The 11,201-nt window shown below is 42.2% G+C and overlaps 1 protein-coding gene across 1 annotated transcript in view; it reads left to right on the top strand.

Annotated features, from left to right (window-relative positions):
• Positions 1–409: 409 nt before the first annotated feature.
• Positions 410–11,201, top strand: part of LOC112077657 (tumor protein 63) — a gene marked incomplete at its 5' end in the record, with an annotated part of 20,858 nt that continues 10,066 nt past the window's right edge. The window contains 2 exons of the mRNA XM_024144142.2: positions 410–508; positions 1,011–1,135. Coding sequence (XP_023999910.2) covers positions 410–508; positions 1,011–1,135 — 224 coding nt within the window. The remainder of the gene's footprint in view (positions 509–1,010; positions 1,136–11,201) is intronic.

Genomic DNA, 11,201 nt, shown 5'->3' with positions numbered 1-11,201 from the left:
CCTGTGTTGTAGTTTCTCTCCTCCTGTGTTGTAGTCTCTTTCCTCCTGTGTTGTAGTCTCTTCCTGCCCTGTGCTCGTTTTCCATCTTATATGCTTGCTGATGTAGAGTTCTAAACAATGTTATGTCCAACTGGTGTAACCGGCCCAGTTAGCTACATGTACTGACCAGGCCTCCGTCCTCCTCTGTTCTCTCCGTCCTCCTCTCCTCCCTCCCTGCGTCCTCCTCTCCCTCCCTTCGTCCTCCTCTGTTCCCTCCGTCCTCCATTCCTCCCTCTGTCCTCCATCCTCTTCCCTCCTCTCCTCCCCCCGTCCTCCTCTGTTCCCTCCCTCCGTCCTCCTCTGTTCCCTCCACTCCTCCTCTCCTCCCTCTGTCCTCCCTCCGTCCTCCCTCTGTCCTCCTCTCCTCCCTTTCTTCACCTCTCCAGCCTTCCGCCAGGCCCCCCATGGAATCCAGATGTCCTCCGTCAAGAAGAGAAGATCCACTGATGAGGAAGTGTTTTGTCTGCCTGTAAGTGTCCAGTCTGTCCACACCATAGATAATATAATATCTTTATGTCTACGGTCCTCTGTTCTTTTACCTGGGTTTTCCCCCAGGGAATTAACTGACCCCATGATGATGTTAGTACAGTCTATTCTATAGAAATAGAATTACAACAACAATTAACATAGAACAGTCTTGTTGGATACGTGAAGAAAGAAAATATGAGTGTGTTTTGTCCTGTATTCCTGTTTGCGTTTTGGTAGGCCGTCATTGTAAATAATTTGTTTTTAACTGACTTGCCTAGTTAAATAAAAGGTTAATGAATTAAAAAATAATAATAATAATAATAATTAGGGGAGTGTTTCAAAATAAGAGTCTGACCTTCAGAATAAAGGTCCTCTGTCCATAACTGGCAAAACCAACCCTGATACACTCTATGTATACATTATATTGTATACATCATATACAATATATTAATCTTGTGGTATGTTCCAGCTGCTAACCAACCCCTCTCTCTCTCCCTCTGTAGATTAAAGGCCGTGAAATTTATGAGATTTTGGTAAAAATCAAAGAGTCACTGGAACTCATGCAGTTTCTGCCTCAGCACACTGTCGAGTCATACAGGCAGCAGCAGCAGAACCTCCTGCAGAAACAGTGAGTACAGCTCTCTGACAAACAGACAGACAGACACATACTGGAGTCCACTAGCACCTAGCAGTGCTGCTCGTCTCCCCTGAAGCAAACTGAGGTAAAGATCTATCTCAATTTGTCTATTGATGATTCCTTGCATCCTATCTCCTCCAATCACATTGGATGAGAAGGTCCCAAGGTCTCTCCTCTTCTTCTCCAATTGTTTTGTTTTGAGAAGGAGGCGAGGAGACAGGAGGTTGAGGAGACGGGATGCAAGGAATCAAGGAAAGATGTATTGAGAAAGAGTCCTAGGCCCACATGGTCCCAGACCGGCCTGCAGCCTGTAAGGCCCACCCTCCTTAGCTTCATAGACCGGCCTGCAGCCTGTAAGGCCCACCCTCCTTAGCTTTATAGTGTGTGGTTCCTTGTTTTTTGTCTCTACACTTTTTCTGCACGCTTCACACTTGACATTTTAACTTAACTACTTGACTTGCTCTTTTGGAGATTGTTTTGGATTTAAATAAAGGACTTGTACTGTAGCACGCAAAGAAAGCTGACAGTGGAGATGGTCCATGTGAGAAGTTGTATTGGATGTTGTTGTTTGGGGGGGGCGTGGGATTCAACACGACATTGACTGAGCATGATCGCTTGTTTGGTTGCATGTTATTGAAAAGTGAATGGTTGTGTTACATTTGGTAACTGGTCATGAACCGGTCAAGTGAAATGATGCTTGAGTTTTTGGCACAGTGAAACACAACACAACGATAACCATATCATTTTGAAAGAAGAGAGTGTTTTGGCCGAGACGGATCAGTTTTTCATCAGAGATGTCTGCATGCTGCGTGTGCACCTCAGAGGGTGAGCCTAGTTTCGTGGTGTACCTGGTTGTCCTCTGTAATTAGGTTATATTATGTCCGATAGACAGATGAAGTATCTAGAGACAGGATGGAAACACCTTTTAGGTGCTCTGCCAGGTTTGCACAACAACAGTCGTTTCCCAATCAGTCCCAGTCATTGGCTTGAGTTTATTCATACTTTAAAGAAACAAAACTCTGCCCTCCCTCAGCCCATTCAGCTAAGGCTGGGGAGAGAAAGGTAGTTCTCTGTCAATTAAAGTTTTAAATAACCTGCTGCTTTCCGGCACTATGATAATTATTGATCATTATTATTGTTTCTCATTTAGAAAACGTGCAGACCTTCTGACACAGTGAGGTCACAATGCCTTACATTTGATTTTTTAAATCCTGGTTTGAAAAGCCATTTTTAGTTTGAGTTAGTTTGGGTTCTGTCACACTGCCCTCTGGCGCCCCCCCTCCCCATTGTGGCTGGATGTGGCGGTGCAGCAGGTAACGACAGGGAGCTGGAGGGAGCTTCAGGTCAGAGCAGGACCCATTGGTTTTACATGCTGCAATATTGGCTCTCAGGTGTTTATTTCGTATCAACAGAACAGTATTATCTAGACCAGGGGTGTCAAACATACGGCCCATATAAATATTTTTTGTTGGGTGGGGGTGACGAACTCAATATACTTTAAAATGACTTGAACCAAATAGAAACTGTGTAGTGATGAAAGCCGACCTACAGTTACATCGTTTCTTGACGGTGTGCGGCTCTCGAATAGGTCACAGAAATTAAAGCTAGACAAGTCATGAAGTATCGAAAAAACTATTCCTCTGTCCAAAAGCAACAGATAGTCCTCTGTCCAAAAGCAACAGATAGTCCTCTGTCCAAAAGCAAACAGATAAAAGGTCCTCGCTGCTCAGAAGCTCACAACAGAGTAGTTCCCTCCTGTCACAACAAGCATACAGATTATGTTCCCTCTGGCAAAGCAACAGATCCGTCTTCGCTCTTGTCCAAAAGCAACAGATAGTCCTCTGTCCAAAAGCAACAGATAGTCCTCTGTCCAAAAGCAACAGATTAGTCCTCTGTCCAAAAGCAACCAGATAGTCCTCTGTCCAAAAAGCAAAACAAAGATAGAGGACTATGTTTTGCAAAATGTTGACGGTGACGAACTATAACTCGTCGTCAGTACGGCCCTCACGACCTCACTGAAGACCGAATGCGGTCCAAGGGGGCCGCGGGGGGGGGGGGGAAATAGTTTCACACCCCTGATCTAGACTATTACACTATTTGGATGATACTTTAAACATTTACAAACGCAACAAATTGTGTACCACTGCATTCCTGCCGTTCAGCTCAGCAGACTGATGTTTGTCCGTACGGAACTGGGTAATAGCTGGAGTTATCTCTTACTAGATTACTCGTCTTTCTGCATGCTGATTTGTTGTTTAAAATTCATCTCCATGACCTTCACCTGTATCTTTGCTAACCTAGTAGGGAAATTCATGAGACGGAATAAAACCTACTGCCAAACCTTTCAGAAATTGCTTTCTTTTTCTTTCTCTCTCTTTTTTAACTCGCATGACGACAATCAAGAGTCTCCCGCTATTCTAGAGGAATCAATCAACTATTGCTGTTCAACAGTCTTACCTTCTGGACACTAATATCAACCTACACAACCCTACATCACCCTACCCCCCACCCTACATCACCCTACCCAACCCTCCATCACCCTACCCAACACTACATCACCCTACCCACACACTACATTCACCCTAACCCAACACACCCACCCAACATCACCTGTATTCTCTCAGGACTCATTCACCCTACCCCACCTCATCACAGGTGGCCCCCCGCCGTGCCTTCCATTGTTGGCCGCGCCCGCCTACCAACGCCTACAGTCACCCTACCAACCCTAACATTCACCTCTGACGTCACCCAACCCTCTCATTCACCCTTACCCTACCCCTTTGACATTTACACCCGCCTCTACCTGGCTCCCAACCACCTTACCATATCACCCTTAACCCCGCCCCTCAGACCATTCCACCCACTAGCCTTCCGCAGGCGCGCTACCCGAACCCCATAACACTCACTGCTCTAGCCGCCCATACAGTCAGACCCGGTGTCTATCTCCCAACCCTACATCACCCTACCCTACATCACCCTTACCCACCCTACATCACCCTACCCTACATCCCTACCCAACCTACATTCACCCTACCCAACCTTAACAAAATCAACCCTTAATCCTTTGTGTCTCGGCCCCTGTGGCTCCCTGAACCACGACTAAGCGCCCCCCGCTTTTCAAACCCGCTACACTTACTTCACCATACATCACCCTAGAAAACACACGTTTTATCGTTGCTGACCGCTCTATCCGACCCTACATTTAGCTAACCCTTATCAGTTTCCCTCTACGCTCTATTCACTACCCGGTACATTTCACGTTTACCACTACAATCACCCTACCACGCCTCGTCCCTCCTACATACCTATCATCATCCGCTTACATTCACCCTACCACCTCTACACTCCAACCCTACACTACATCACCTACATCACCCTACATCACCCTACCCTACATCACCCTACCCTACATCACCCTACCCTACATCACCCTACCCTAAACTACCCTACATTATACTCTACACTGAGATAGATCTCTATCTAAGAGGTCTTACTGTTCTGTTTCTATATTGATTAGTTACACCCTTTGACTTTTTCCACGTGTTGTTGTGTTACAGCCTGAATTCAAAATGGATTCAATTAAGATGTTTTATCACTGGCCTACACTCTATACTCCGTAATGTCAAAGTGAAATTACGTTTGTTGACATTTAAAAAATAAAAAATCAAAAATGTAAAGATTAAATGTCTTGAGTCAATAAGTATTCAACCCCTTTTAGTTATGACAAGCCTAAATAAGTTCAGGAGTAAACGTGTGCTTAACAAGTCACATAATAAGTTGTATGGACTCACTCTGTGTGCAACTGTAGTTTTGATCAGGATTTTTTTAAATGACTACCTCATCTCTGTACCCCACACATACAATTATCTGTAAGGTTCCTCAGTCGAGCAGTGAATTTCAAACACAGATTCAACCACAAAGACCAGGTAGGTTTTCAGGCTTAGCTAGCTAGCTAATGTTTGTGTACATGATCAAATTTGAATGAATGAATGACAGATTTATTACATTTATCAAGATTTATTCTGACTTTGAGGGGCGACGTAGTAGTGACTGTTGCTAAGTAACATGCTAAGATTCACGGGAAGAAGTTGCTGCCAAACGGCGGCGAGTCCGCATAGGATGCCCACTCGAAAAAGAGGCTTCTGAAGGATGCAGTGGAGCCCTCTTTGAATTGACAACTAGCGTTTGAGATTGACTCGTTCCTCTTCTTCTACTTCAAACAGTGTTATTTCTTTCTCTTCTCTGGTTCCTGTCTGCAGTCTGCTTAAAGCCCGGCTACGTTCCGAGCTCCTGGAGCCCCTAGCAACAGAGCAGAGGATGCAGTACCTCTTGAGAGCCTCACCTCAACCTCACATTCCTTCTCCCTTCAGTTTTCTCCTCCACCCCAGTCACAATCAGACTGGGTCTCTCTCTCTCTCAGGTTGTATCTCAGTTGAAACTATCATATTCTCCAAGCAGAGTTAAATAAACCGATATTCATTACTCATGTATAAACAATATATTATGACTTTAGTGTGGCTGGCTACTATCACAAATACTCTGAATGCCAGCCATGGTGTACTGATAAGGTGTTGGCATGTTCTAATCTTAAATCATAACTTCATGTGTTTTTTGCATGCCAGATTTTTTTATTTATTATAAAAGTTAGCTTACTTTGTAGCTAATGTGTGGCAACACCAGTTTCAAACAGCAGAGGGAGGTAGAGATCTATTTAATTTTGGATAATCTCTATAAATGAAACTATGCTGCACGTACAGTGCATAATTTTCAAAGCCCCATTCATGACTTTGAGTTTTTTAGGGTTGTGTTTTATTGATGGTAAAATGTGACCAACCGGCTCGATTCGGTCTTATTTAGCAAAATTTGAAATTGTGTTTTTTTATATATTTTTTTACATTGGATAAAAGTAGAGACTCAGAGCTAGAAAATGGTATATCATACACTACAGTTGAGGAACAATGGGAAAGTAATTCTGCTTTGAAAGTTGATAAACTTGTAACCTCACTTTTGAGAAAATGGCCCTTGAATGTTTTAGTATCTACAAGATAGGTGTTCTTTGTCTCCACCCATTCAGCATCGTTCACACCCTCTTAAGCTTTAGCCCCACCCATCTCTTTAAGGATTCACATGTGAGGCCATGTAGTAAGCAACCAAATATTTCAAGCCTAAAGGCTGGTTTATACTACGGGGTGTGTTCGTAAATTTAATCTGGAGTGCCAGAGTGTGCTGTGGGCGTTCGTAAATTCAGAGCGTTGTCAGATTGGCCGTTCGTAAATTCAGAGCGTTGTCAGATTGGCCGTTCATAAACTCAGAGCGTTGTCAGATTGGCCGTTCGTAAACTCAGAGCGTTGTCAGATTGGCCGTTCATAAACTCAGAGCGTTGTCAGATTGGCCGTTCGTAAACTCAGAGCGTTGTCAGATTGGCCGTTCGTAAACTCAGAGCGTTGTCAGATTGGCCGTTCGTAAACTCAGAGCGTTGTCAGATTGGCCGTTCATAAACTCAGAAGGTTTCGCTCTCGTAACGTTCAGAGCGCACGCTGGACGCTCTGGCCGAGGAGTAGGGTTGATCCGAGCGTTCTGACCTAACAACAGCAGTCAAGCACTCAAGATAACTGGCTAACGTTGGCTAGCTTGCTAGCTACATCCAGACACAAATGAGAGAACACCTCACTCTGATCATTTTTCTCGCCCTAGCGGAGCTGGTTAGGCTGTTTATATGGTATCCAGAGCGTTGGTGACTGCAACTGTGCTGCTGGCAACAAGTTAATTACGCTTTTTTTGCCACCGTTTACCAACAATGGCCATATTCAACGGGTGTTGAGCGTTCGTAAATTCGTCAGTTATTCTGCGCTTTGTAGCACTCAGACAAGAGCGCTCTGAAATCGGAGTAGTTAGCCAGAGCGAATTTGACAGCTACGTCTATTCGACAGTTGCCGCAGTGACATCAAACATTCTATTGAAATGGTTACTTGCATAGTGGAGTCTTTTGTTTAGACATGTAGCTAGCTAGCTAAACAATTATCCATAATCCCAACTCATAACGTTACTACCCTGCATGAATCTGCAGGTAGCTAACCAACCAGGTTCAATGTTAGCTAGCTAACATTAGGCTATAACTAGCCTACAGTATATTGATTGAGATATGTACTCTGATAGATAACACCTACAGTATATTGAGATATGTACTCTGATAGATAACACCTGCACTTCCGAATATTGAGATATGTACTCTGTAGATAACACCTACAGTATATTGATTGAGATATGTACTTCTGATAGATAAACCTACGAGTATATTGATTGAGATTGTACTCTGATAGATAACACCTACAGTATATTGAGATATGTATCTGATAGATAACACCTACAGATATTGAGATATGTACTCTGATAGATACACCTACAAGTATATTGAGATATGTACTCTGATAGATATACCTACAGTATATTGATTGAGATATGTACTCTGATAGATAACACCTACAGTATATTGATTGAGATGTGTACTCTGATAGATAACACCTACAGTATATTGATTGAGATATGTACTCTGATAGATAAACCTCATAGTATATTATATGTAGCTGTAGAACATGATACTTATAGTGTACTTGAGTAGAGTAACACCCTACAGAGTTGATTCGAGATTATGTACTTCTGATAGATAACCCTGTATTAGTATATTTGATGTGATCGATAGTGTCACTCTGATAATTGATAACACCTACAGGGGTATTATAGGTTGTATTTTTCGTAGATGTGTACTGCCCTGAATAGTATAACTTTTATTTCTATCAGATTTCCACTAGTTGACTTTCCTGTTTCGAGGATTGATGTATCTTAATTTACTTGATACGAGGGTTGATAATAACGTCACAGGCCTCGATAGCAGATAATATATTATGAGATATTGTACTTGATAGATAAACCTCGTTAGGTGTTAGTCTAGCGTAGTACTCTGTGAGATGATTGTACTTGATGGATTAAGGAGTAAGGGCCAGGTTCTGATGTTATCTCAATATACGGTAGGTGTTATCTATGAGTGTTTATCAGAGATTTACGTTGATGGGTGTAGAGATATATTGTCATATATATTCGATGGTATTAGATAACAGTATACGGAGTGATATTATCTTAGAGTGACTAGAGTAGATACTCTCCATATGTCGGATTAACATCATAAGTATATCTTTGAGATAGGTTAGAAACTTTAATCATAGATACAGAGGTAATAACGACATTGTCTATGTTCTACATTGGAGCGTTTAAGTTGATATATCTTGTTTGATAGAGGTGTAAATAGAATTTGTGTTCTGTGTACAATAGCGTCGTTATGTGTATACTGAGTTAAGGGGATGAAGGGTATGTAGATATGCTATGACGTGATACAGATCTAAATTATGGGGAACAACTTGACAGGAGTAGGAGAGTTGTGGATATGGTAGAGTGAAACTTAGTGTATTCAGTATGAGTAGGGTTGTTTGCAGACTTATAGTGAGTGAAACTGATGCATTATGATAATCGTAGCATATCAGTACTGACTAGTGTCGCTGGAGGTATATTTCAGGTAAAAAAGGGGTATCTTGTAGTGATTGTTTAGTGTCAGCTATTAGTCAATATGTCTCTTAGGATTTAGTATAACGGCTGTACTCAGTCAATTTTATCAGTATGGTGTTATTGAAGATGTGTATATCTGCGTTAAGATAACTGATCTACAGTATATTGGGGTTGAAGGTGTTAGATATCTATTTCTGTATAGATAGACACGGGTATAAGTATCATTCAATTTGTAGATTGAGATATGATACTCTGGATCTGGAGTGTAACGCCGTACAGTGATTATTTTTGTAGTGATGAGTTGCTACATTTATTGCATGGAATTAACAAACTACAAGTATCTTTGAGAATAGGGTGTTTGTTCTGAATATATGACTAACAGGTACCTAACAGTTTTTAATTGATATAATTATACTGGGCTCAGCTGGATAGATAACACTCTCACAGAGAAATGGGTAATGGGATAATGTCTACTAACTTTCTGGTAGGGTTGTTGCATGATCTCGTAGGATATAATATACTCTCAAAACAGTATAGTGGAGTATGGGGTTGTAGGGTGTCTGATAAGAATAATTCCATCCCTACGAAGGTTTATAAATTGAATGTATACAATGTTTCAATATTCTGATGGTATGTAACACTGGTAATGTTATATTATGCTGTAGTAGAATATAGTTCAGTGTCACATTTCTGATAGTAAGGTTAACGGACTATCAGTTATTAGCTTGTGAAGATATGTATCTTCATATTCTGAATGTGATTATATACTACAGTATATTATTTGAGATATGTTATCTTCGGTGTTTTTTCGCCCTCTTGACTATATACTTCATCCTATTAAGTATATTGAGATATGGGTGTTTAGTCTGGGTTGCTTCTTGTGTGGGTTGTTCCTTTGCGCTCTGGTGGATTCTGGGTTCTTTGCTGGGTGCGTTCCCGCTTTTTTCTCTCCTGCTTTTGCTTTGTGGGGCGTGTGCTCGCGTGGGCGTTTGTGGGTCTCTTCGCTTTCGCGGGTTTGTTGCTTCCGGCAGCTTGCTTTGCCGTCCATCGTTGCTTGGCATGTTGGTTCCGGTGGCTCCGCGTATCCTTGTTGCGCAGCCCGGTTGGGTCGCCGTTGGGCTTCCTCGCTCGCGGTAGGGCGCCGTCTGGTGGGTGTTTTCGTTTGTGTTGGAGAAGCTGTCGCAAGCTCGCAGTTACGCTTATCTTTGGTGCTTGACTGCTGTTGTTAGGTCAGACAGCTTCGGATCACCTACTCCTCGGAGAGCGTCCAGCGTGCGCTCTGAACGTTACGAGAGGAAACCTTCTGCGTTTATGAACGCGGAATCTGACAACGCCTGAGTTTTACGAACGGCCAATCTGACAACGTTCTTGAGTTTACGAACGGCCAATTCAACGTCTGAGTTTACGAACGGCCAATTGACAACGCTCTGAGTTTATGAACGGCCAATCTGACAACGCTCTGAGTTTACGAACGCCAATCTGACAACGCTCTGAGTTTATACGGCCAATCTGACAACGCTCTGATTTCGAAGGCCAATCTGACAAGCTCTGAATTTACGAACCCGCACAGCAACCTTGGCCCAGATTAAATTTACGAACACACCCCGTAGTATAAACCAGCCTTTAGGCTTGAATATTTGGTTGCTTACTACATGGCCTCACATGTGAATCCTTAAAGAGATGGGTGGGGCTAAAGCTTAAGAGGGTGTGAACGATGCTGAATGGGTGGAGACAAAGAACACCTATCTTGTGATACTAAACATTCAAGGGCCATTTTCTCAAAAGTGAGGTACAAGTTTATCAACTTTCAAGCGAGAATTACTTTCCCATTGTTCCTCAACTGTAGTGTATGATTATACCATTTTTTAGCTCTGAGTCTCTACTTTTATCCAATGTAAAAAATATTAAAAAACACAATTTCAAATTTTGCTAAATAAGACGAATCGAGCCGGTTGGTCACATTTTACCATCAATAAAACACAACCTAAAAAATCAAAGTCATGAATGGGGCTTTGAAAATTATGCACTGTACGTGCGCATAGTTTCTTTATAGAGATTATCCAAAATTAAATAGATCTCTACCTCCCTCTGCTGTTTGAAACTGGTGTTGCCACACATTAGCTACAAAGTAAGCTAACTTTTAATATAATAAAAAAATCTGGCATGCAAAAAACACATGAAGTTATGATTTAAGATTAGAACATGCCAACACCTTATCAGTACACCATGGCTGGCATTCAGAGTATTTGTGATAGTAGCCAGCCACACTAAAGTCATAATATATTGTTTATACATGAGTAATGAATATCGGTTTATTTAACTCTGTTGGAGAATATGATAGTTTCAACTGAGATACAACCTGAGAGAGAGAGAGACCAGTCTGATTGTGACTGGGGTGGAGGAGAAAACTGAAGGGAGAAGGAATGTGAGGTTGAGGGTGAGGTCTCCAAGAGGTATGCATCCTCTGCTCTGTTGCTAGGGTCAGGGAGCTGTGACGTAG

This window comes from Salvelinus sp. IW2-2015, unplaced genomic scaffold, assembly GCF_002910315.2.
Source record: "Salvelinus sp. IW2-2015 unplaced genomic scaffold, ASM291031v2 Un_scaffold4804, whole genome shotgun sequence".
Lineage (NCBI taxonomy): Eukaryota > Metazoa > Chordata > Actinopteri > Salmoniformes > Salmonidae > Salvelinus > Salvelinus sp. IW2-2015.
The sequence above is the reverse complement of the archived record's forward strand: the minus strand, read 5'-3'. Positions and strand labels throughout refer to the sequence as shown.